The sequence below is a fragment of the Pezoporus occidentalis genome, unplaced genomic scaffold (genome assembly GCF_034315485.1).
Source record: "Pezoporus occidentalis ecotype Australia unplaced genomic scaffold, CSIRO_AGI_Poc_V1 ctg14, whole genome shotgun sequence".
In the NCBI taxonomy this organism is placed as follows: domain Eukaryota; kingdom Metazoa; phylum Chordata; class Aves; order Psittaciformes; family Psittacidae; genus Pezoporus; species Pezoporus occidentalis.
In genome coordinates, this window is record NW_026913209.1 from 1,796,643 (window position 1) to 1,823,288 (window position 26,646).

General features: G+C 40.0%; 1 protein-coding gene across 2 annotated transcripts; it reads right to left on the reverse strand.

Annotated features, from left to right (window-relative positions):
- Positions 1-485: 485 nt before the first annotated feature.
- On the reverse strand, positions 486-25,478 carry TMEM168 (transmembrane protein 168). 2 transcript variants are annotated; one of them, XM_062609565.1, is made up of 5 exons: positions 25,351-25,478; positions 21,527-22,793; positions 19,664-19,728; positions 5,735-6,009; positions 486-1,832 (listed from the first exon to the last, which is right to left on the reverse strand). In XM_062609565.1, the coding sequence occupies exons 2-5, from the start codon at positions 22,661-22,663 to the stop codon at positions 1,285-1,287; spliced, it is 2,025 nt and encodes a 674-aa protein (XP_062465549.1). In that variant the 5' UTR covers positions 22,664-22,793; positions 25,351-25,478; the 3' UTR covers positions 486-1,284. The 2 variants fall into 2 exon arrangements, with proteins under 2 accessions (XP_062465549.1, XP_062465548.1); XM_062609564.1 differs by lacking the exon at positions 19,664-19,728 and adding an exon at positions 8,375-8,517 and having other exon boundaries at positions 25,351-25,476.
- Positions 25,479-26,646: the final 1,168 nt, after the last annotated feature.

Sequence of the window (26,646 nt, forward strand, 5' to 3'; positions counted from 1 at the left end):
GACTTAGCTGCTTGTTTCACTCCTTATTTTCTGTACTTGAGAAAATGAGACCAGAATGCTATGCAACTTCTCTGACTGAAGAGGAAAGGCTGGGACAAGATTTCTCAAGTTCCATCCAGCTCTGTAAATGGAAAGGTTAAAATTAGGACCTTGTGGCTGGGAGAAGAGAGTGGAGGAATACTCAGGATTCCCTCCTGTCCTAAGGGCATAATACATTCCTGACAAACTTTGTTCATGGTTTAAATAGATAATGAACTCATCAGTCAAATCGTGTAGTCAGCATTTTACAGAGTCAAGGTCTTAGGCACAGCCAAGACTTCAGATAAGCATGGAAGCAAGGCAACATCTGCATTTCCATTTTTAACCTATGGACTATTTTCTTTGTTAAACTCCTTGGGTTTTGTTTTGGATTTTTTTCAGGGTAGCTTTTCAAAACACAAACTAATAACAGCCCAGGAAGGAAAAGCCAGAACCACCTTAACAGGTGAGGGAAAAACTCTCGGTGCACTTTTTATTCCACGTATGAGATAACTACTAGGAATATTAGAAGAAAAATAATAAAAAAAGCTCACCAGCAAGATACTGAACTTCGAAAGTAAAACTGAAAGTTTCTGAAACTGCACTTCAGCAAACACTGTCCCAGCAGCGCCAGAACGTTAGAGGACTGTCCAATTTCCTTTTTTTCTGTGGTAAATTTCCACAGATGCAGCAGAGAACTGAGGCAGGGGCTAAAGGTGTAAAGGCAAATGAAACTAAAGATTCTTGGTAGCTACTTACGTAAATGGCTATTCATTTTTCTATTTTTTTTGGCTCAGTGCTGTTTTGTAATACCCTTGATTGCACCATATAATTTCAAGCACATATAAATTGATTTGAGTATTAGCTTGATTCCTTTCCTGTATTTGACCCTTACAGTGGATATAAATGACAAAAAAGCATGCTGTAACATTCACAGGAGTTGTTGTCCATCAAACTGATGACTCTGAACAAAGGCTGCTTTAAGTAACATCTATGAACACGTGAACTGTCTCCAAAATGCATGGTCATATTAAATAAGCCTCTTAGGTACGTACATACAGACCAGCAACAAAAATCAAATACCTTAGTCTGACCCTCTTCTGTTTAAGACTGCAGTTTCTAACTGTTGCATATACTGTAGCTGCTCAAAGAGCTGAGTGAGTATAGCAGACTTTTTCAGAGAAAAATACTCATATAAAAAGTTGTAAGTACAGTACAGTGAGAAAGTTCCCAGAGCTCTCACTTCATTTTCTCTTTGGTTGCTAATTAGGATTTGACAAGTTTGAAACCCTGTCCAGTGTCCAGCACTGTGGGAAGAAACCAGCTCATTTTCAGTCTTTTCAAGCACCTAAAGCACGCTTTACAGACCCAGAACAGATTGAGACCACAAAACCAGTTTGCCAAATGTACTAAGGGATAGGTGATGCGTGGGAAGTATATCATCCAGTGTTTGGCAACATCGCTTCCTGTTGGCAAATGCAAAGTGTAGTCACTCCAGTGTTTTGACACACCATACACTGCTTTCACTGTACGTCCCTTTTCAGACCAGCTGATGTTGCTGTCAGGATTACAGTTGTACTCAACCCACTGCCTGGTGAAGTCACCAAGCTGTGGAAGGTCTGCTTCCTCAATGTCTACAACTCTGGCCATTTCTGCTCCTTGCACAGCAATATACTGGTCATTTACTTTTCTTACTTGTTTAACCCAAGGCTGAGAGTTCTCACAGTCTAAAACAATGATGAGTCGAGAACAGAAAGTACCGTTCTTTTCTCTCCACCAGTCCAACAGTGTGTCCAGTCGTAAAGCATCACCCCCTGTCACATGGGAAAAAAGATTTCATATTAGGGCAAAGAAACATAACCCTCTCTACAATTCCGACTGTGGATATTTTAACAACCTGGACAGATATAACAGAAGTTTTCAACTGATCCTCCCCATCTACAGATATTGCAGATCTCCAGGAAAGTACTAACTGATTCCACCTGACTTGCTGTGGCAGATGACTCACCCTTGGTTAAAATAAAAAGGAATTTCCTCACATAGTGAAGGAAATTGAAGCCTATTGGAGGAATCTGGAAATAGCTAAACAAGAAGAGAAAACCAGAAATAGATTATTATTATTATTAATAATTTTAAGAAGAGAAAAAAAGTTCCTTTCAGTATGTTTTTATTAATATTAAAAAGGACTCCTCTTTTAAGGAAAAGAGAGGACTTTTGAACACAATGCATGCTAGCAATTTTGAATCACAAGAAGAAAGCCACCTACAGGCACAACCACTGGTTTGACTTGAAAAATTCTCCAGAAATGGAGAGATTTTACTCTACAGACACAGCTATCTTCAGAGCTTCAAGAAAATTAAAACTGGCATGGATTTACAATGAAGTAAAAACCTCATAGGACTTTTCCCCACAATATTTATTTCCTGTCAGCTCAGAAAACACTTGCAACTAGAGCATCCAACTTCTCGTGTTCCATCTCAGCTCTTGCTCTGACAATGCTTTGGAAGATCAGACTGTAATTAATCCAAGTTACCTACAGTGGGGACATACATACTTCTGCTTAAGTGTAATGGATACTGCAGGATCTATGTAGCTTTGAAAAGCAGACTACTTACTCAAGTGCTTAAGGAAAACATCTTGCAAACAAGTGGATAAATCTCCACTGGCTCTGTAGCGACTATTAATGTGAAGAGCTGTTGGCAATTTGGAGCTATGATACAGATTTACGATGAAAACACTCTAGTTTGGAAATGCCAAATTTAAAAAATGTATGACCTTTAGAAGAAAGGGAGAAAAATGTGATTTAAAATAACTGCATTTTAATTCCACAGTGATTTTCACTGTGGAATGTAAGTACATTTAGCAGTCTTTAAAATCTTCTTGGTAGGAATTTAACTGCACAGATGAATCTCAAATGAATAACTGCGTATTTCAGCACTTACATTTTTACCTGCAAGTGGTGACAAAAAGTGCTTCAAATTAACCGAGTTAAAGCTTTCAGCATGCCATTGCAGTTAAAGTAAAAGCAAAATTAAAGGGCAACAACTTTCTCAAAAAATTGGAAAATTTAGTACCAAGGAGAATCTTAATATAAAAACCTACAGTCTTGGTACGTGATCCCCAAATTGCTGTAGTTATTTACAGCAGAGACTTCTATAGAAGCATTTTCCCTTTTCTGGGTAAGCCTTCTGTGTCAATTACCAGCAAAATGTCTTTATTTATTCACGTTTAAAAGACTTATAAATAAATGTTATTTTAGTGTATATAGCAGTGCAGGTGATTTTAAATGGTACTGGATAGAACTGCCCAAAGAAAACCATCTCATCCTCCATGCACACATGCTTAGCTACTAACCCTAGTGATCATAAACACATGCACTTACCAGCCAGTGCAAGGTTTAGGCACCAAACTGTTAAGAAATCCCTGTGCCTGGGCACAACTGGCTCTTTGACAGGTTTTGCAGGCTGTTAAGCCGACAATTTCAGCAATAGAGATAAAGCTTCATTAGTCCATCTCTTGCCTTTGCTTTCACTCAGAGAACATGACCTCCCAGGTCATTTGATTGCTCATACTTTATGCAATGACTAGTTAACAGCTTTTTTATACACCACTGTGGTACATCCCAGCTTCCAACACCAGATAAACATCATTAGTGAACAAACAAATCCAGCAAGCTTCATTCAAAAGATGCTATTACAAAGCAAAGCCTACACCGCTACTGCTGTGCCGTATCATGACATAAGCGGGCAACGAGACACTACTTCTATTAGATCCAAATGTTTAATTTCATTGTTTCCACCTCTCTTTATCCTCTCCAGAGGTCAGAGGACAGTACACATTATGGGAGCTGATGACCGAATGTTCCATCTGTCACAGAATGCCACTGTCCAATATATACAGTACAATTACACAATCAGACAGACATCGTCTTTTCAGTTTATACTTCAAGTTACATTCAGGAGCAGTGCTACTTGGAAGGAGTACCATGACTGATCTAAAATTAATCACAAAAAAGGATCCAAGGCATGTGATAGCTGCCTCTTCCTCTCCTTTACGTGACTTATACATATCTCGAAGTAGAATCTGAAGATGTGCTTGGACAGAGAACTGAAAAGGAGCTTTGTAAGAAAGCTGACCAGCATTGCATTTACACACTGCATATTTTACTACAGAAACTGTCTTATAACGGTTACCTCAGCCCTTATTCTAAAAGTGAAGACAGAGTTTATTTTAGGCTACAGCTACCTGAGCGCATACACAGAGACCTGTCCCACTCCAGGCAGGACAGACAAGCCAGGACTGGTCTGGAAGCTGTCCAATTTCTGCAGCAACATTTGGCTCTATATATGCTAGAAAGCTAACTGTATCTATGCTGCCAGCTGGAGCATGGGTGGGAGGTAGAGGTTTGCTGCTAGGTATATAGTCTCCAGATGAAAACTGCCCTGTGCCTGAACACCTCAGCATGACCACATGCAAAGCCAATAACCATCTACACTGTTGAAGAGCACATGTGCCTGGAGAGAGACTGCTGACAAACAGCCAGGAGCTCACAGGCAGAGCACCATCCAAGAGAATTAATTCTGCCCCAGGAAGAAAAATGTTGTAAATTTTCAATGTATTTACTATAAGATTAACTTTTTGCATGCACCTTCAGAAGCCTGGTTCCATACAGTAGGAAAGCAAGGCTATAGCTACGCAGGATTTGAGGACTTCAGTAGGTTTACCAAAGAATACAGTTGAGAGAGAACTGCCCATTATACAGACAGATTAAAAACAGACCAAGAAAAGGGGAAATGGGTCTATGCCATGACGAGGCTTAAACCGGCCCTTTATACAGGGATCTGTAGTCTGTGCCCACAGTGACTCCCAACCTCTAGGATGTCAGCAAATCATAGCTGTTTTCACAATACAAGGTTTGCTGTAGGTGTTAAGACCTGCTTTTCTAGTGTGGATTGTGTACCTGCCTCCTATTTCTTTTACTGAATCTGTCTTTTACAAAAAGTACAGAGCACCCTCATGACAGCTTAACTGACACTGTGAACACAGAACATTGTATAACTCACTGCCATGTCCAGGGAATGAAATTATGCTTGCTTATTACAGGGAACGAATATTCCTCAAAATACAAAAGAAATCACAGAATCATAGAATGGTTTGGATCGGAAGGGATGGTAAAGATCACCTAGTTCCAAATGCACCATGGGCAGGAACACCTTCTACTTAGACCAGGTTGCTCAAAGCCCCATCCAACCTGGTTCTGAACACTTCCAGGGATGGGGCATCCACAACTTTGCCAGGTAATCAATCTAGTTCTCTAAATCTGTTTTTAGAGCAGGAGGATCACTACCAATTTTCTACAAAAAAGTGATCTTCAACTTGTGGAATTGTAAGGGGAGTATGAAATCAAGTTTAAACTTGTAAGCAGACATGTGGAGTCAGCAATATTTAGACAATTTTGAGAACAAGCCTAAGATTAGTGAGCTGCAAAAGGATTTTTAACAAAGTGACTAAGTACCAAAATAACATAGAAGTTCATGAATTACCTGCTCTTCAAAGACTGGTGTTTTTTTTGCCATTCTGGATTATCAGATAATAAATCTGACCGAAACTTCAAAATTCTGCAATACAGTATGGTTTTTCACAGCGCAAATTAAGTGATTTGGAAAGTTTATCAATACCAAAACTATTAATAAAAAAAAATCCACAAATGAGTTACCTGCCAAGGCCCATTCGCCAGTGCCATGTGAGTGACCACTGTAGTATAAAATGTAGGTATCATGTCTGGGTCCATCTGATGTCCGAAGTTCAAGGAAAGACTTGATCTTGGAGTGAAGGGTATCAAAGGTCAGTCCGCTTGTAGAGTAGTCACAACCGTATGTCTCAATCATGTGATATGCAAAAAATCTTTGGATGGCATTAAGCATGCCAGTAGACCTCAGATTTAACTCTTGTACGTGCTCAGGTGGAAGAAGAGTTGGTTGGCCATCAGGACTAAAGAGAAGAAAACCAGCTATGATTATTATTTGTAATTATTTCATGCTAGTGGACTTTTAAGCAATTGGTGATTTTTTCTCCCTGTGCACATTTTCTCTGATATGAAGCAGCACTGTTCTAAATTCAAATTCACTTGACATGTACAGTTTATAAACAATTCAAAACACTGTATTTGAGTGAGGGACCACTATCTCCCCCTCCCTTCTGTCACACTTCTTCCTGCTATTCCTGTAGCTGAGAGACAGAGGGAGAGAGACAGGAGCTGGGACATGAACACTCCAGGTAGGCTTCAACAATTGGATTAAGTCCCACTGAGAGAATATTGCCTTCAGACAGGCACTTTTACACATATGACTGGAAAGAAGCACAGGGAGAATGAGTGCTAATTTTCACAAAACCTGCAAACCAGTTTCTAATAATAGAGATCCAACTACACATTTTGCTCAGATATTTTGAACTAATTTTACTCTGTTCTAAACTAGCTTTTATTCAACATGGTATTCATACACACACAGCAATTCCTACTTGTGTGTGCTGTTCAGATGCTGATCTTTCAGCAACAGAAACGTATTTCAGATAATGCTATTCACAGCTTAGAAAACGAAAGTTCTGAGAAAATTACAAACTAGACCTGAAACAAATATATAGATGTGTGTCTATGAATATGCATGTATAACAAAAGAGTACATGAGTTCCAAAATGCATTTTATTTGCACATATATATATTCTATATAAAAATATGGAAGATACATTTTATATCTTTAAAAATATATGGAAATACACAAACACTTCCCCCCTTTTTTAAATTCTACATAGGTACTCACTAATCATGAAAAGAAGAGATCTGGTCTTACAAGACACCCAGTTATGGGAGTGCTCTTCAGGATGTGTTTTCAGAAAAAGAAATACATTCATCACGCTTCAGCCAATGGTAATGAGAAAAAGCACGACTGACAGCTGTATGAAACTGACCTGATTTATGCTCACAGACACGGAGAGGTTTTGTGGGTGAAAATAAGGAGATGCACTTACTCTACTAATGCAAAATATGACTTCTGTTTTCTATAGATACGCATGTACATATGTATTCTTCATGTATTTTGTTTGCAAGTCAGTGTGTAAAGCTACCTGCGTCCTTTATCGGTCTAGCTCCATTGGACACTCCTCAGCTGTCTAGTGCTTTCAGGAAGGCTAACATTCCACGACTACAGCTATACTGAATACATCATCATTACTGTTTTATCTCAGCAAGTGAAGCCTCATCGAGAGAGTCAAGCTTTGCTAATAATAAAGTTCAGTGCTGTGAGGACCTAAACAGTTGTTCAGGAGTATGTCACTCAAAAACGCGAAGGAACTGCCAGAGCCAGAATATTATGCTGTAATGAAGGAATTAAACTGTTGTTATAGATACAATCAAACAAATTTATATTGCAATGTATTCTTATAACCCCCAACAATAATTGAGTACATTAATTTGAGTGCCAAGCTGAATGAAAACTGTAGATCAGAAAAATCGTTTTTACACTATTTCACACTATTTAAGATACATTGATCTAAAATGAGCATGCAACCTTCTGTTTCTTTGCCTGTTAATTTTTTTGCCCTACCCACTGAATCTATCACACATACTCAAGCTGGGCAGTTTTCATTAATTGGGCAGTTCTATTTTTAAACCTCTGATTTCAAGTTACTATTCTGTTTATTTTGTAAATCAAACAGATAACTCACATAGTTCTTGTTTACTGTTTACAAAAAAAGTTTATACACAATTTTAATTATATGGCTAATGCAACATTTGCAAGTTTAAGGCTTATAAAAACCCCACACAAACGGGCAAATAATAATAATACAATCCCACCACCCCAATAATTTCTCATAAGGCAACATTTATATTGGACCAAAAATCATCTGTAAATTCACAATACCAATAACTGATATGTAGCCCACTCACAAATCTAATTTCAATGTCTTTTAAAGGTAGATACCATCTCATTTAATAGAATTCAAAATTGTTTTGAACTGATCTATTTGGCTTATTTAAATCTTCTCATGTAAAATATCTGCACCCAGGCAAATGCCCCAATCCTCCTTTGCATGAAAGACTGACTGTGGAATCTGCCTACGCATGATTGGTGTGTAGAGCCTTCACCAGCTTTCTGAAAGCAAATTAAACACATATAAAAAGGTGGATTTGGAGTTACTCATTCTTTTTGGAAGGTGAGGAAAAGGAAAAATACAAAATCTTCCTATTATTTAAATTTGTATTTAATTATTGAAAAATACAAGCAACAGCACTTCATTGCCTCTAGCAGCTAACAGTACCGTTACACCACTGTGAAGCTGAAATACGTGGTAACTATACCTGCAAAAGCTGGTGGGAATCACAACAGCATACCCAACACATGTTCCTCCCAAGCAGTTTCCCAGCTCATGGAAAAGCCCATGAGCCATGGACTCCAGAGGTAAAACGATGAGAAATACACTCATGAAGATCCCATTGGTTGGCTAAAAAGAGAACAGGGAAATTTAGGTACTGCATGAAAAATCCTTCCTGTCTGTTTTATGAATAAGTCCCTGTGTTCGATCACATCCTGAAACATGCAAGTTATTATACATAATGTAAACTTATTTTTCCGCATATTACAAGGTGAAGTACTCTAAGGACAAATGAAAGGCTTGGGAAGAAGGTGGCTGATAAGCAGGGATCACTCTTCTGAGAGGACTGTACTTAAAAACACTAACAGCACAGAACTTAGGTTTAGAAGCTCTGATGCCTTAGCTTTACCCATTTAAGCAGGAAAATCAAATGCCATGGAATTATTTAAGTGCATAAAATACATATCTGTAAATATGTGCAGGGTCAAGCCTTAGTAAAGTACAAAACAGAATATTATGTACCTAGCATCAGATGACAGCATACTATCTTGCATGATTGAAAATATAGATTTGATTATTCTTGCTTTTAAATGCCAAGAGTTTTTAAAATATTCTTTGTGTAATACTATGTATCATACAAAATATGACTCTGAGAACATTTACGAACATTATTGCAAATAAAAATACAATTCTGTATCAGCTACATAAATGGCAGATAAGAAGGGACATCCACTAAAGGACTTTGCAGCATTCACACAGCTAATACCCCATATTGAGCTTTCCTGGTTTGTAAGTAAAAAGCAGGTTAGGAAAAGACTACAATCACTGCTACATGGATGTTTTCTGTAAATAAGAAAAAAAGGCTTCAAAAGTTAAGTCTCAATCACTAGGACTAGCAAAATAAAAATGGACTTCCAAAATGCCAGACGTCAGGGAGAAGTGGAACAAATACAGATTCATTTTAATTATTTCAACATTATGTGAATGGGTTTACTGAGTCATTAAATGTTTTAGGAAAGGTAGAAACAGTATTATAATTAACCAACATCTTTAATGTCCATGGTGTAGTTATTAAAGTTTGTTGTATAGCAAGGAAATAAATTTATAGTACAGATTTCTGTCCTGAGAAGACAGCCATGTGACCTCTGACAACATCTGTGTTTTATCCACCCTCTTTGCATAAATCTACAATACTAATGTTTTTTTTAAAGTCTGCATATTGCCTTACTGTTTACCAGTGACTTGATGAGGACTGGCAGTTCAGCTTAACACATGGACAAAGTTATGAATAATCTGGAAAGCAAATTATAATGAAAAAAACTACACCTAAACCAACTCGATTCTTGTTGGCACATAGAATCATAGAATAGTTAGGGTTGGAAAGGACCTTAAGATCATCTAGTTCCAACCCCCCTGCTGTGGGCAGGGACACCTCACACTAAACCATATCACCCAAGGCTTCGTCCAACCTGGACTTGAACACTGGCAGGGATGGAGCATTCACAACTTCCCTGGGCAACCCATTCCAGTGCCTCACCACCATCACAGTAAAGAACTTCTTCCTTATATCCAATCTAAACTTCCCCTGTTTAAGCTTTAACCCGTTACCCCTTGTCCTATCACTACAGTCCCTAATGAAGAGTCCCTCCACAGCATCCCTGTAGGCCCCGTCAGATACCGGAAGGCTGCTATGAGGTCTCCGTGCAGCCTTCTCTTCTCTAGGCTGAACAGCCCCAACTTTCTCAGCCTATCTTCATATGGGAGGTGCTCCAGTCCCCTGATCATCCTCATGGCCCTCCTCTGGACTTGTTCCAACAGTTCCATATCCTTTTTATGTTGAGGACACCAGAACTGCACACAATACTCAAGGTGAGGTCTCACGAGAGCAGAGTAGAGGGGCAGGATCATCTCCTTGGACCTGCTGGTCATGCTCCTTTTGATGCAGCCCAGGATACGGTTGGCTTTCTGGGCTGCAAGCACACACTGAAGCCGGCTCATGTTCATTTTCTCATCAACCAACACCCCCAAGTCCTTCTCCACAGGGCTGCTCTGAATCTCTTCTCTGCCCAACCTGTAGCTGTGCCTGGGATTGCTCTGACCCAGGTGCAGCACTAACTCAACTATATTCAGTTTTTAAAAACAGGAATACTACATGACACAGCCTGAAAGAACAAGCTTTATCCACCTAATGTGCTTTCTACCCTAAGGAAGAGGACTATTAAGACCTGTCCTGGTTTTAAAAAGTGTCCCATTATACTTCTGATGGACGGATCTCACCTATATGTCCTTGAAAGGGTAACAAATATTTCTAACCACAAATAAACACCAGAATCTGGTATTAACTGATAACTAACTGATAGCGTTATTAACTGACAGCACTATTCTCAAGTAATTGTTAACTGGTAGCATTATTCTCAAATTCCAGCATCTGAAACCACTCTTAAACTATAACTAGCTCCTACTATGCTTTATACAGTTCACGACAAATGAAAAGCCTACTTATTTAGCTTCCAGCTCTCAAAGACATGAGGACATGACGTTGAGCAGACACGAAATCATGTTACAGAACAGCCACAGAGGGCTTCCCTTTACACAGGGCCCTGCACTCCTCATCACAAAAGTGCAGTTAATATGCTCATTGACTCTCTAACATTCAAGCTACAGAACTGGTACAGATACAACCAGCTCATCAACTCGTGATAACACAAGAATTAATAACACTGCAATCCAGTTTCATGGTGTATAAAGTAATTTTATGTTTTGGTGCTAGTAATTTGAATCTACAAGGAGCAACCAAGTGCCAGTGAAGCACACATACATTATGGGAGATACACAATCACTTTTCTGTATATAATTTTCTTAGTCATCTCAGGAGGTACCTTGCATCCTCCCAGATACAATCCTTTCCCCATCCCAGCTTTGCTTAGACTCAGCGCAGAGAAGCATTCACATAATTATTCTCAAGTTTTGTGTCAGAAAATAAAGATTTTCAGAATAATTTCCCCCAAATCTATACAATTACCTGAAATGAGCAGAAGACAGGAAAGCTTAAAACACTGTGAAAATTATGGTGCAACCTCAACTTCTTTTGTTGTCAAGAAGCAGAAAAAAGTCTTGCAACTAAGACAATACAATTTTTGTTTCAAATGTATCATCAGGAACTGCTCTTTTTTGTTGCTCAGTTTCCCAAATGCACTCTGAAACTGAAAAGGACTCGGAGCAGCAGCAATAAGAAGTTACAAAGATTCGGCTAGTTTTCATTCTATAGAATCCTTGTGAAATATAAGACTTTGAGGAGACAGTGGAACTCTCTAGGTAAATTAGTTTCAAGATTTGGAGAGTTACTTTTGCAACTCGGTAGGTACCAGAAGGATCATTTGCTTTAAGTTACAAAAAAAGAGGAAGATTTGGGTCCTGCAGAAATCGAAGGCTTTGTCTAGAAGAGCTTCCTAGTCATGATCAGTTAGTTAGAGGATTTTATGACCTTTGGAAAGCCTGAATGCATGGAACGGGAAGTATTACAATGCATTTTAATGACAAATTCAGCCTTTCCATCATACATAAATATGATATATAGAAGTATGACTTTTCTTGGCTCAGACTGCTCTTACACTGCATTAGTGCTATAACCACAGTGAGCATATTACAAAATGAAAACCACATTTGCCCACAAAAGCTACAGCAATCACAAAATCCTGAAGAATACTACTATATTATTACTTTATATGGATTTTATTGTGGAAGTTTTCTTATAAGATGCCATGTTGTTCTAAGCACTCCCTGCATTTCCCCAATCCTCAAAACACATGAAAGTTATTAAGCCCACTGTGTTCTGCAATAACACAATTTAAGATTATCACAAAGATTAACAGTTTTCACCAAACTTCTGAGTCTGACTACTAAATAAAAATCTACATTTCACTGTTGAAAATACTCCAACTAATATGAAGATAGTGGCAAGAAAATTCACAAGTACTTGTGAATCCTACACAGAACTGTAAGGATCATGTCAGTGATCCATCTTGCTCTGCATCTTGCTTTGAGTTTGTACCAAATACTGAACAGGCATGGGAAATATGCTCTATAGACTCAGCTTGGCTCCACCTGAAGTTTCATCATTTAATGGCCATCTTACACTATGGAGTAAGAAAATGTTGTTCATATGGATATTTTATATTTAAAGACATCTATCTAATGTTAAGATGCTGGCACCTGTTGTCATGACTTTTTCAACAGTTTTAATTTGGAAGAAATATATCACCAACAAATATAAAAATGATTAGTGATGTTTAGAGCAGCTCCACAGTAAATAATAAAATATTTTAGCTCAGTGCTGCAAAAATGGCATTTTAAAATACCTAAACTATGAGAACTTGAAATACCAAAAATAGTATCTAAATCAGTTAGTAGTTGCAGTAAATCTGAAGATAGGTTCCTCTTTTAAGGTATCAGCTAAAATGCCAGGTGGAGATTGTCAGTGCTTTACTTAATCCAGAAGATTTGATGACTGCTCCTTAATGGAGCAGATGGCCATGGATGCATAGGCGAAGCCAGAAAGGGATTTTGTTCTTTCATCTGTTCAACCCATTTTCATTCTGTTTTTGACTGCACTGGCAATCACAGCCTGCAATACATCCCTGTACTCCAAGTGCTCACTGATTCCAAAAAGACTGCTCAAAAAGCAAACAGAAGACAGGGACCATCTCAGCAATCCCACTGAAAACATGAAATATCATCTTATCTCTTAGTCTTTGCTGATTTTTTTTCCTTTGCCTGTCTTCTTCTGAATGAATATTTAGGAAATACTCTGTACAAAATGATGCACAAGAAGTGAAAAAAACCCCACACTTCTTGCCTCTGATGACGGAAATGAGAGACAATAAAAGGTCGTCAAGATTCACTGGTGGCATTATCTTTCCGCTTTCTTTAGTGTTTCAAGCAATGCTTATTGTTGAGTGTAACTGTTAAAACACCAGAAGAATTTAGGAGTATTTTACAGCCAAGATACTAATTTTATAATTCATGGAAAGGACAACTCCAGTCCCAAAGAGTAAACCACTGCTGGAAGTGGAACAATTCTGGAACTGTATTTAACAATGGAGCATAAGTGACATGTGACTGACAAAAATAACAAGGGGAGAGGAGGAGGTAAAGAAAAAACTAAAAATGAAACCTTAAATTGGAAGCCAGTTACAAAGGCCTACAGATGAGCCCTTCTGTTTAAAACAGAAATAAATTCCTAAATGTATGTCAGCTAAGATGATCACGGAATCACTGAATGGCTGAGGTTGGAAGGGGCTTCTGAAAATTCTCTGGTCCAACCCACTGCACAAGCAGGCTGCTTGGGATTATACATAACAGAACAACTGAGGAGGCTTATACAGATGCCTCTTTGTATTTCCAAGCAAAATTCTGCCCTACTTTCCATTATCCAAGCTGAATAATATTTACCTATTTTTATATATCCATATACACACACGTAAGTAAATATAAAACAAACAGTTCTGCTTAGCTCCTCTGCAGTGATTCTGCAAATGCAAAGAAATACAAGCTTCATGACGGAGCTCAGGAGAAAAAGTATAACATGATAAGTAATCTACAAATATTTGATGGGTATATTGTTTTCATTTGGAATAAGCAATATATATTACAGATAAAAAGAAGCATCAAGACAAAACTTGCGAAGTTACAGTGGTGATTAACTACCAGAAGAAACAGTCTTATAACAAGCTACTGAATGAAAGAATAGCCTCTGGAGAACAATAAATAACCCATTATTTCTGTCTATCAAAACAGCACTCAGAAAATCTAGGAAACAGTTTACAGGAAATAACCGTCATGTTCACTGGCAGATGGATTTAATGCATTGTGTTTCCCATCCCTAACTCCTGTTCTAACAATGTGAAAGCCTGTGCTTTAGTCTGCATATATTGTCCCAGCAAACACAGAAGTGGATGTCAATTTAAAAGCATACCAAATGGATTTCTGATTTTTTTAATATAAAAATTTGAATTCAGAAATTAATGATATTTTGTCAGCAAGCTTACCACATAAATCAGATTCTTCAGACTAACAATGAATACTTTCGCTTGTCACCAGAGATCCCCTTCATGACCTCAGGGCCTCTGGAAGTGGTGGCGACAGCAGCAAGGTGTGCTGCCACTGCAGATGGCAGCAGGCAGCCTGATGTAGCCCGCAGGACAGGAGTGGAGAGGCAGAGAGCCATGTAGGGCTGAGAACCCACCGCAGAGAGGAAGACAGGTAGCAAAAACAAACAGGATAGCAGGCAACTCTGAGAAGAAATGACCAGCAGTGAGAAAGGGGCATTTAGGATCCAGCTTAAGAGATGATGAAACAGTAGGGAAAGAGGGAATAAAGGTATTACAAAAGAAACTGAAGAGGCAAGTCCATAAAGAAATAGCAAGGCACAGATATCCACTGGCAAGGAGGGGAAAAACAGTGAGGAAAGGGGGGAACTAAAGATGACCAGACAGATACAGAGGAAGAAGAAGCAGGAGCGGCACAGCTGTTTGAGAAAACACAGAGAGAGGCCCAGAGAATGCAGCAGGACCTCCAGGGGAAAAAAGAAACTAAATTAAGAAAATTAAACTGGGCAAGTGAAGTCTGAGGAGGACGGGATTAAAAATACAAGTCAGGGAGAAAAGAAGGGGAAAATGAAGAAGAAAGGCTATATATGATTTACATTCAACAGAGTTATTAAATCTGTGATGTTAACAAAAGTATGTGCAAGTAAATACAGATGTTACTTAGAAACCTTACTGTTCAGAAAATAATCTCGCTTTTATATTAAGACTTTGTAAATTGAGCTTTCAAGAAACACCAGGTAATCATTTCACAACAAAAAATACAAAATCACTAACTCTCCCCAAAACAAGAAAATGTTCATGCATACAGAACCTACCTTTTCTTCCATCAATAATTTGAAATCAACTGTACTGTCCATTTAAGTACAAATACTCAAGCATATAATGAATACTGGTATTTTACTAACCCATACAATTTATTAAAAACCACAAATAATGTACTGTGACTTCTTAATTCCATTACTTTACCTGTCTATAGTCCATTTTTCTCTTGGTAATATTAAATACAGGTCTTCCAGCGATAATTATTCTCTTTGGTCAGTAATTCAGAAAACCTGTAGTTACCTTAGCATAGAGCACTTAACAAAATCTGATTTTCAGTTTCTGAGAAAAAGAGTTCTCCAAACCTTTCCAAGACCTTTGCCTGCAAATTCCAAGACCTTCATCTGCAATTTTTTCACCATGTTATTGGCTTCTGAAAGAAGCAATGCCTGAGTCATTTACGTGACTTCTGATGGATCCTGTCCTGTCCAAGGGCCTAATTATGAACAAGTATGTGAGCAACTGCTGAAATTAGTTGGGAGTTAGAGTCTATTCATCTGACTGAAATTACTCACACAAACGGGAAGGAGGAGCAGAACACTTCCTGCACAGTTTGCAAGGAAAATGTCAATGTATTTCTACAGACAAGGCAAGGTATCTTTCGTCTCCAGCTAAAGCAGGGATTATTGTCAGAAGCAGACCATGTCTCACCTGAAACATGGCCCACTGAAAAGCTGTTACTGCATTTTTTAATGCAATCAGCTTTAACAAATTACTTTTACACTCCTCATGCTTCCTGAGCTCATCCTCCAGCTTCAGACAGTCCTGTCAATTCTGCTCTTCACATTTAAAGTCTAATCTGTCAGAGACAGATTCTGCTTTCAGGAGCCACAGGTCAAGCCAAGCACATACCGAAGGTCCAGGAAAAGAGACTTTCAACCCCTGGCTTATTACAAGGGCTAAGCTTCCCTGAAAGAAAGGTCCTTGGTTAACATGACATCCAGTCTTAACAGTTCTGCATGAGTCAGAAAAACACTGCGTGTGCAACAGTGAGTTAACTGACCTCACTTTATGAGCCTTGCCATAAAAGGAGGTTTGATGTTTTTCTGGCAATTTTAATCAAATGGGATACTTCTAGCTACCAATTAGCAGACAACTGTTTCATTAGGCCTTGACTTTGTATACACTGGGGATTTATATGATGCAAAGATATTAGTTATCAAAAATATTAAAAGGGCATATATAATGTGCCTGTAACAAAGTTTTCCATGAAACAGAACCCCTCTTCTCCATTTCTGCTGCCACCTAACACACAGAGTTGAGCTAGACCTTTCATATGCTGCAACTAATTATTTATAGCTGCTAGGAAGTACCTTTCCAAGGCTCAGGTTTTAGCCAATTCTATTCATTAAATAGGAGGTCAAATGGCAGACTGTTAAGCAATTTTAAGCCACCTCGCTTATCAAATACAGTAGAATTAAACAAGCTTTCAGCACATCTTCAGAGTGAAGAAAGGTATAAATAAAAAATGTTTCACCTTCCAGGTGGCACTTAACAGATTTCAAATATAATTAGCACTTTCTAAAATGACTACATAAATCCCAAAGTGAAGTTGCAAAGCCTGAAACCCATTAATCTTACACATATGAAAAATGTCTTAAACAATTTTTTTAAAGAGCAAACACATTTTCAGGAACTGGTGACTGAAGAAGAGAATGTAGGAAAAAATATGTTGAAAATATAAGTAAAAAAAAAAATGTCCATAATACAAGAATGTAAGAGTTGTTGTATTAGGCTGCACCACAGGTCCACCTAGAAGAATGTCTGGTCTCCAAAGAGGCCAAATGGATGCCTGGGAAAGACTATAAGGAGAGATCAAGCACGTTTCCCAAGTACTCCAACCACTGGTGGCTCAAGGACTTCCTGAGCCCAATGCAGTTTCCATGTAGTATGTAAACCTCAGCAGATTTGTTTTCATGAACTTGCTCACCTTGCTCCTGATCCTCCACAACTGCTTGTCACATACGGCATGCCACGATACACAGGCCCAGAGCTAACTCAGTGCGGTATGAGGAATGATTCCCACCTGTCTGGCTCCAGCCTGCTTCTTGACAACCAGATTCCCCTCAACTTTTGCACTGGAACTGATCAATAATATTGACTCTTACTGTTCACCTTTTCCCATATCACACATATTTTGCATATTCATCATGTTCTCACTCAGTTTTTTCCTGACTGAAGTATCCTTGCTTATGCATTCCCTCCATGTAAACTATTGCATGTCTTCAATGAATTCTGTTGCTCTTCTCTGAACCTTTGCTTGTTTTCTTATCTATAGAATAGCAAGTAAGAATTGCAGTTATTCAAAATAGAGACACTACAGATTTATACATAATGGGATAATGATGTCTCCAGTCCTTTCCTAAGAGTTCCCAATATTTTATTTGCTTTTTTGACCACAAATACACATTAAGCTGATATTTTTATGGAAAGGTATCTAAGACAGCCCTAAGATCTCTTTCTAACACATACTGATATCGCTAACCTTTTTCTGCAACAAAGTTTTCTTAAAAACAAACCCAAACCAAACAAAACCCCTGAAATCCCACCCATTAAGTATTCAGCAATAACCATCACCCTTCAAAGAGGAAAGGTAAAGAGTGATCTCTAGCAGGCTGATTTGTTTCTTTAAATGTTACAGTACATATAAATCACCGTGAGGAAAGTACATATTCACTGGAGAAGCTTGTTTGTTGCATTACTGGTGAGCTTATTAGCCTTCCTGAACCAGCAGACTAAAAAATCCAGCAAAGGATTCTAAAGTTGAGTCTTAAGGCCTTGAATGTCCCCCTGCAAAGGAGAAAAAACCCTGGTTTCCTTAAACCTCTAGAAAAAAAAACAAGTGATCTGCAAGAGGGCAGACTGTGAGCGTATTCATCATTGCTTTCTTGCTTCTAATTATTTTGAAACCTGACTCTATCCAGAAAAAAATACAGAAAAGGCCACAGCTTCCCACAATCACTTTGATGAATGATACATCTATTTATCAATTTGTGTTCTGGCCAGGTCTGATAAAGCGTTTCATTTTCTGACAAGAAATGAAATAGACACAATGATCTGCCAGGCAAACATCGTAACATGTTCTGAAGTAGAAACACTTTTAGTTGGAGACAACTACATTCATGATCTTAAACTAACCCGTTACTATAAATACATGATGAAAGACATAAATATAGTAAAATAAATGTAAATGTAATTATCTACTAAAAATAAATTATTATAATAAAAGCGGATTTCCTGACAAGTATTTGGTTGGATGCCTTTTGGTACTACAATTACTCCTCCCACTGACCAGGCAAATGTACATACAACCTATCAGACGAAGATGATGAACAGTACCTTATCTTATTTATACACAGGATGACAGAAACTGAAATTATCAGCCATGTAACAGTTGCAGTTAATATGGGTCAGAACACAGAGACAGAAAAGAATTACAATGAATTATCAGTCAATGTAAGAGAAAAAAGTAACGAAGTGTATGAGTCCAACCCTCCTCCCTTACACACACAGTTTGCAGTAATGAAGCAGCTCTAGAAGATGCTCCTGTGTGCTTTAAATAGATGGCATGCGGAGAGGCAGCCCTTCCCATGGAGTGGTACAGCAGGGGATCCTGTCAAAGCCTGGTGGTTAACCCCTGCAGACAGGCTCTGGGCACCACCTGAGAAGTGCCTCTTCTCCAGTGACTATCTGGACAACTTACACACTTGATTTGGTTTGACTGCTTGTTAGGTGTAACTAGGTGAAGGGCCTCTATTCAAGTAACAATTACATAGTTTTTAAATTAACTAATATGTCCCAGGATATTAAAGAAGGATGGCAAGGTCAGAGAAATTAGTAAGACTATCTGATAGAGATGGTAAAAGAATTGTTTTTACTGAAAAAGTTACCTAGCATATAAAAATTAATGACTGGCATTTTGATAAATCACATAATTCTCAGAAGAAAAAGTATGTAAGTGATCAATAACAGGATGCTGATATCCCATCTTTATTGTTTTTGTCTCCCAAACCACTTTCCTATTTCTTTTGATGCATTAGCACTTTTACTTTCTATAAACACATTTTGGGAATTTTTCTGCTCTACTTTTTGTTTCTTTTTCTTCCTTTTTGTCCTTTCTGCAAGCCCACACACTACAGCTATGCATGCTGATACTTCTCCAAAGAAAGAGCAAAACTACCCAGCCTTCCTCTCACGGCTTGTCTGTTAACCCCTAATGCTCTTCATGCAAGTAAAAAACATCTCCTCCACCCCAACTCCTCCCAAAAATCCCCCCCCAAAAAAAAACCATAAAACCAGCCAAACAACAAAAAACAAACCCAACACAGAAAAACTCACAAAATAACTACCATTTTTCTTTCCCATCAAGTTCTTTAACACCCTTCATCCACCAGGTCATTTTATCTAAGAAAATCTGCAGAAGTGGAGAGCAAATTGTTTTGGGCACACTATAGAGGCACTTTTGTAATCCATATCTGTCATAAATAATACATATTTTATATATATTATATATACATATATGTGATTCATTTAAGACATGCACGGATACAAAAATGACTGTTGTCTTTAGATCAAGTTAAAAAGGAAACAGACCCCAAACATCCTGCTGCAACTGCAACAACACACTTGGGCACTGAACAAATATCTTGAGAGAAATGTATGTTTTCTGCTAAAGAAAATACATCATCCTTAATTCAGAAATGGGAAAAAAAAGTCAACACTGTGCGATTTTAAGAACTGGTCTTTCAGAGAACATATACTGTGGTGCATAAACAGATTTGAAAATAAGACACACAGAGAACACCTTATACCAACAATTCACAAGTTCATCAGCTGATCTCTAACTCCACACTGATGGTTAAATGTAAAGGAAAATTATTGATAAATTTACTCTTAAAAAATGACTTTGCTTTGATTCAACTAAAACAGTCTATAAGAAAAGCCCTGAATATAATGAGCATTATTAGAGTTCAACAATGTGATTTACTTTGAAATCAAATTCTAGAACTGCGTGGAGACCTCGTAGCAGTCTTCCAGTATCTGAAGGGAGCCTATAAAGATGCTGGAGAGGGACTCTTCATTAGGGACTGTAGTGATAGGACAAGGAGTAATAAGTTAAAACTTAAACAGGGGAAGTTTAGATTGGATATAAGGAGGAAGCTCTTTACTGTAATGGTGGTGAGGCACTGGAATGAGTTGCTCAGGGAACTGTGAATGCTCCATCCCTGGCAGTGTTCAAGGCCAGGCTGGACAAAGCCTTGGGTGACATGGTTTAGTGGGAGGTGTCTCTGCCCATGGCAGGGGGGTTAGAACTTGATGATCTTAAGGTCCTTTGCAACCCTAACTGTTGTATGATTCTATGAATTCAAAAGCAAAATCATTTCATAAGCAGGTAAACTCTTTCCATTCTGCCAACATAAGGAAGCTGGTTAAGTTCCAATTGCCTTAAGAGGTTACAGCCAAGGCAGGACGACATGCTAAAATTCAAAGTGCGTGGTGGTGAAGCACATGCTGGTGAAACCAAGGGCTCCACCTTTGAACTGCAGAGCCACAGCACACCATCAAATGCCACAGGAATTTTTAAGATTGTTCACTCACTCCCAGCGAATGGTGCCGGGCTGAGAGCAATCGAGGCCCGCCCCCCAGGGCTCTCCCCTTCCCTGCTCCCAGGGGGATCAGGATCTAACAGGGAGGAGGATCGAAAGAGTGCAACTCCGATGGGTTGAGACAAGAACAGTCCAGCAACCAATGTACAACAACAAATCACCACCGCTACCACCACCGACAACAATGATAAGAGAAAATAACAAGGGAGGACAATACAATACCACCGGCCAAGAAACAAGTCCCACCCGGAAGCCCGTGTCCTTCCACGTAACTCCCAGTTACCCCTGACCCCGGGCATGACGTGCTGTGGTATGGAATACCTCCTTGGCTAGCCTGGGTCAGGCGCCCCATCTCTGCTTCCTCACGGCTTCCCCTCCTCCCTGGCAGAGCATGAGCCTCACAAAGTCCTTGGTCAGGGTAAACATCACTTAGCAACAACCAAAAACATCGGTATCACCAGCACTGTTCCCAGGCTGCAAGTCAAAACACACCACTGCATCAGCTACCATGAAGGAGAAACATGACTGCTATTGCTGAACCCAGGACACCAACACTTCTCAGGAGCATTATCAAGAGAGAGATCAAGATAAAGAGATTATATTTACCTGCCAACAAACGGCTCCCAAAACAGCAGTCGCGACAAGGCTGAAAAATACTAGCTGCTGTGAAATCAAACAGAAGTGACGCATTCCTTTAGATGCCATAACTCTGTCAAGACTGTTGTTTTCTGCACGGTGGGTATAGTACACCTTGTGGCAGTCATTTAGTTTTGTGTGAAATCCCCAAAGAGTTATAAAAAAGATCACATGACAAATCATCCAGAAAATTCCAAAAATAGAAAAACCAGGTACCACAAAATACCAGAGATCCAAATCACGCAGTTTAAAGGCTGAAAGAATGAAAAAGGTGAATTCGATGAATCCAACTAAGATGACAGAAAGCCTTCTGCAGATTTTACCACGGTACAAGTAGGGCTTCCATCGTTCAGTAACTGAAAGTCCACTGAAGTAAACATCGAGAAGGGGATTTGAAATCAGGCAGCTAAAGAAACATGACAAGGCGAAAGGGTTTGTGGGGATTTGCAGTGATGGAAAAAAGAGTAAGGATGCAATGGCTCCAAAAATTGCCAAATTTGGAATTGCCAAGAAAGACTTCATACGTAAGTCAATAATCAACATGGCCAAAGCTACAACCAGCAGAATAATGCTTCCAGATTCTTCTACCAGCATAGTTGTGCTGGCAATTGCAAACCCAACTAGCTCCAAAAATTCAACTGGTGTCAGCACAGTTGGCTGATGATGGATACAACCACAAATCCTCTCAACCAAAGCATATAATATCCTTAAAACTATGGCGGAGAGGAGCAAGTATTTTGTAGCTTCTTCTTTCACATCCCTTTTGAATGCAGAATTATTAAGGAAACAGAGGAGGCCCAGCAAAAAACCAAACCAGAGATTAGAAAGACTCAGACTTGCTGTTTCCATTGAAAAATAGTAATACAGTATGCTGGCAATTCCAAGAACAAAGAGCCCCAGAATAAATATTACCAAAATCAGTGCATCTGACGTTTTTTCCCATCTGACATAAAGGCCCATGCAAATGGCAACCAAGAGGTTGATTCTGGAGAGATAGCCAAGGTATCTGACTGATGAGTGCATGTTCACTTCTCTGTTTGCTTCTTCTAGCCTTGTCATTGCTGCATAGAGACAATGACTAACACAGTAACGCAGTGATCTACACATGTAAACTGCAGTTAGGGGGTTTTATCCACTTGACTGAAAGTAAATACTTGGGTTTCATCCAACAAACACAGTGCAATCACTGCCTTCTGTAGTATCATTTCAGTAACAGTAGTCCAGAATCACTGAAGTCCTGGAAGAAGAATGAAAAATGTTTTAGTGGCAAAATAATTCCTTTTAATTATATACTGCATAAATATGACACATCCTTTCTCACCAAAGAGTTTTTATCTAAATTAAGAAACATATAACAAAGAGAAACAAAGTGTATTGTTACAGTTCACTCATATTGGGGTCACTATTAAAACCAGTATTTGAGCAACCATTCTATGACTTTCAATTCTCCAAGCCACTTTTTTTTTCCCCCACAAAACCCCCCAAATTTATTTTATTTAAAACATAAGCACCTCCTACTCAGATCCACTTAAAACCAACATGCTTTTTGTTTTAATATAGTAAAGCAACAGATACTCTTATTTTTAGGGGAATTTTGTAAGAAATGGCTAGGCAGATTTCACTGACACCCACTGTAAAATCACCCTAAGTGGTGTAGAGACAAACCAGACCTAAGAAACACTTTTGTTTAAATTACTGAAGTTTGGTAACATTGAACTACACATTAAAAATCTGTTTAATTGAAATACAATACATACCATATACTTAAAAGCGAACAGTTATTACATGATGCCATTTCAAGTTAAAGTTCCCTGGATTTTAACTATGTGTTTCCTTAGTACTCATCATTATTGTTTTATATATATATGAGCTTAATTCTGTGTCCTGTCCATGGCTTAAACCTCAACATGCTGAGTAGCCAGCATGTTCAAGATCTCGCAATATTTTCCTCCTCACTTGGTATACTCGCTGTTCCTTTCAACCTTTTATTTGTTTCTACTTTATGTAGATAACACAGCCCAAAGCTGTTACCACATTCCACAAGATTATCAGGTATCATAGCACTGTCTGCAATCTCACATTTTTGTGCTACAATGAACATTCGCTTTACAGACAACTCGAGCAATTTATTTCAACTCCTACACAAGCCCTCTCCCTGCCCGCAGCTATCTCTTGTTCAAACCATGAACACAGAGGAACAATTTCCCACCTCCTGCCAACCCACAGCACTGGTGCATGACTACCGCTACGCTGAAGCACATCAGACATGCCATCCTGTTATCTTGGTTCCTGAGCCTCTCTGGAACCCCTCCAAGTGAAGGGGCTAACAGCATAAATATTCATTTAGACAACAGCCTCACAGAGGTCAGCAACCTGGCGCATACGCAAAGGGCAGAGGCTCCTGCCTAATGCCTGCTTTACAATTCTGCTATAGTGGCTGAATCATTTTCTGGTGGGATCCTTACACCAGCAAACTCCCTGCAGACAAGCAGCCACTCTGACGGAAAACTACTGTGATCACCTCAGCTCGTGCCAAGGGGAGTCTTGCTGCCATCACACCACAAGAAACACGAGAGGGCAGCTCTTCTGCTGCTGCCCCATGTGCCACACCAGGTGCCGTGGCAGGAAGGCACCACGTCTGCTTGAACACAAGGTATATGCAAAATGACAGCCTGGACTGTGAATGCAACCTCCGCTTCCTGGAGACACCTTCTAGCCAATTAGCAAACCATGCTATTCACCACTCGTGTTCTTCTAACTGAAACACACGGTCAACTTTTTGGTGAAGAGGAAGACAAGCGTTTTCATGATTATGTATCCCATCACACAGCTATTACCAAATAAACGTAACACAGCAATTCAGACAATGTAAATGGGAAGTTTCAATATCTGATTTCTTCTTTAAAACACAGCTATCCGTTAAGACCGACAGTTTAGACTGTTAAAAGTCGGGGGGAGGGAGGGCGTTGTATTTACTTGGTTTTCAAACTAATGGCCTTCCAGTTTTTAGATTGCAGCATCCTAGTTGCACACCTGAGCTAACTACTTTCAGATCCAAAACGGAATCTGTATGCCCATTTTTAAGTATGTGTCAGCTATTGCAAACAGAATTTTAAGCAAAACCGAGAGTCTAAGTAGAGACTGAACTACCCCAGGGTATTCCTATACATAAAGGACTGCCATTCCCGAAGTAGTTTTTACCCTAATTTATCTAAGAACATAGAAAAAAAAACCCAAAACTCAAAGACGGTTTGGTTTGGTAGTTTAAGTGCAGCTGATTTCAAGTCCAGGTGAGATCTATCCAAAATACTGGATTCACTTTCCTCCATCTTTTTTCTTCCAGTTTAACACGCGGGTTATTTTTTTTTTTTTTTTTAACAAAAACTGTTGTTTAGTTAATTAATGCCCCAGGCTTACATCTCAGTGACCGACGCCAGTAGCTCCCAGATGCTGATGCCGGGCCCACGTTCCGGGTTACCGGTGTCAGACATAGAGAGACCACTTCCCAAGCACTAGCTGCTGGTCTAACCCGCCCGGTAAGCTCCATGTCGGTGCTCGGCCAGCGGAGCGGGCGCTGCCAGCCGCGGCTCTGCCAGACCAACGCCGCGCACCGCCATGGACCCCGCTCCGTACAGCCGCCCGCTTTCCCCCGCCAGGCCGCCCGGCTCCCCTCGCCACGCCGCGGTGACAGGGCCCTGCTTCACGCAGGGCAGACCCGGCCTCAGCCTGACGGTGCCGAGGACCGTGCCGTAGCCCCCAGCTGCTGGAGGGGGCCCGGTCCGGCCTGCACTCACCTCAACAGGCGTCCCGCAAACTTCCCTCCCCCCGCGCAGCACCGCCGCCATGTTGAGGCTGAGCGAGCGGCCCGGGTACGGGCACCGCCGAGGCTCAAACGCCGCCGCCCGGGCGCTGCCGGAGCCTCACTCGCCGGGCCGGGAGGCGAGGCGGCAGGCGGAGCGGGCCGGCGCGGGGCTATAACAGCATTCCGTCGGGAGCCCCAGCCCCATAGCTGTCGCGCTCTGGGGAATTAATTCAGTAGCATGCAGCTGACTGGCAGCAGTGAAAGCACACTGAAAGGTTGGCAGGCAGGAAGAATAAAATCATCAAAATTGTAAGTACTGTCCGCTGGTACTTGGGACACGGAAGAGGGAGAAATGTGTTTGAGTCAGGACTGCAAGGCAGACTGAACCCACATTAGCCTGGAACAGGTTACCCGGAGAAACTCCGGCTGCCCCATCCCTGGCAGCGTTCAAGGCCAGGTTGGACAGGGCTTTGAGCAACCTGGTTGAGTGGGCGGTATCCCTGCCTATGGAACTAGGTGTGCTTTAAGGTCCCTTCCGACCAAAAACCATTCTGTGATCCTTGGCTAGCAGGAGCCTGATCCTGGACTGACCTATGTGCTTCCAAAACAAAGGCTTTCGCCACCCTCGCATTTATACAGCAAGCACACTTCCTTAACCATCACTATTTTCACAACACTGTTTCGAAGACATGTTCTGAATTGGCCCTTGCAGGTAAGTGGGCAAGAGCAGGCAGTTCCTGGATGGTCACAGCTCCATTGCCTATGCAGGCAAAACAAGGGCAGATGGAGTTTGAATGAAGTTTAGACAGCAGCTGCACAGGGGTTCTTTGAACTTCCAAGAGGGCTGGCCTGCTACACGTTTATGGCCTTTGTTCCTGTAATCCCTTCATCCCAACCAGCCCCTTTCTCGCCCACAGTCAAGAAGCACTAGTGCTGACTGCCGGCAGCTGGATATCCAAGGAGCTGAGCTTCAACAGGCTGTCATTATTCAGACAACTGATTCAACAGAACCTGAGCTGTCTCCAAAATCATTTTCCCTCATCAAAACTCAGTAAAACCTCCCAACAGGCCTAAAGTTCCATGGGTTAACAACAAACAAACACAAGCACTCTGCTGCAAAGGTATTCCAAGGAGACAGAAATTAAGAACACGTAGAGAGAGAAGACAGGAACTGTCTTAAAAAAGTGGTTGCATTCCAAGTGGGCAGGCAAAGAAACATGGTACAGGTACAACTGGAGGAACTCCAGAAAGTCTCCTGTAAAGCAAAGACCACAACCGAGATGTTAAA

What these genes read in the sequence shown, in the direction of transcription:
- TMEM168 (XM_062609564.1), bottom strand. Translation starts at nt 22,663, where the DNA reads ATGTGTAGATCACTGCGTTACTGTGTTAGTCATTGTCTCTATGCAGCA. An exon ending in TGGGAGCCGTTTGTTGGCAG is followed by an intron (nt 8,518 to 21,526) that starts GTAAATATAATC and finishes TTCTCTTTTTAG; the next exon opens with CCAACCAATGGGATCTTCAT. An exon ending in ATTCCCACCAGCTTTTGCAG is followed by an intron (nt 6,010 to 8,374) that starts GTATAGTTACCA and finishes TCTTCTCTTTAG; the next exon opens with TCCTGATGGCCAACCAACTC.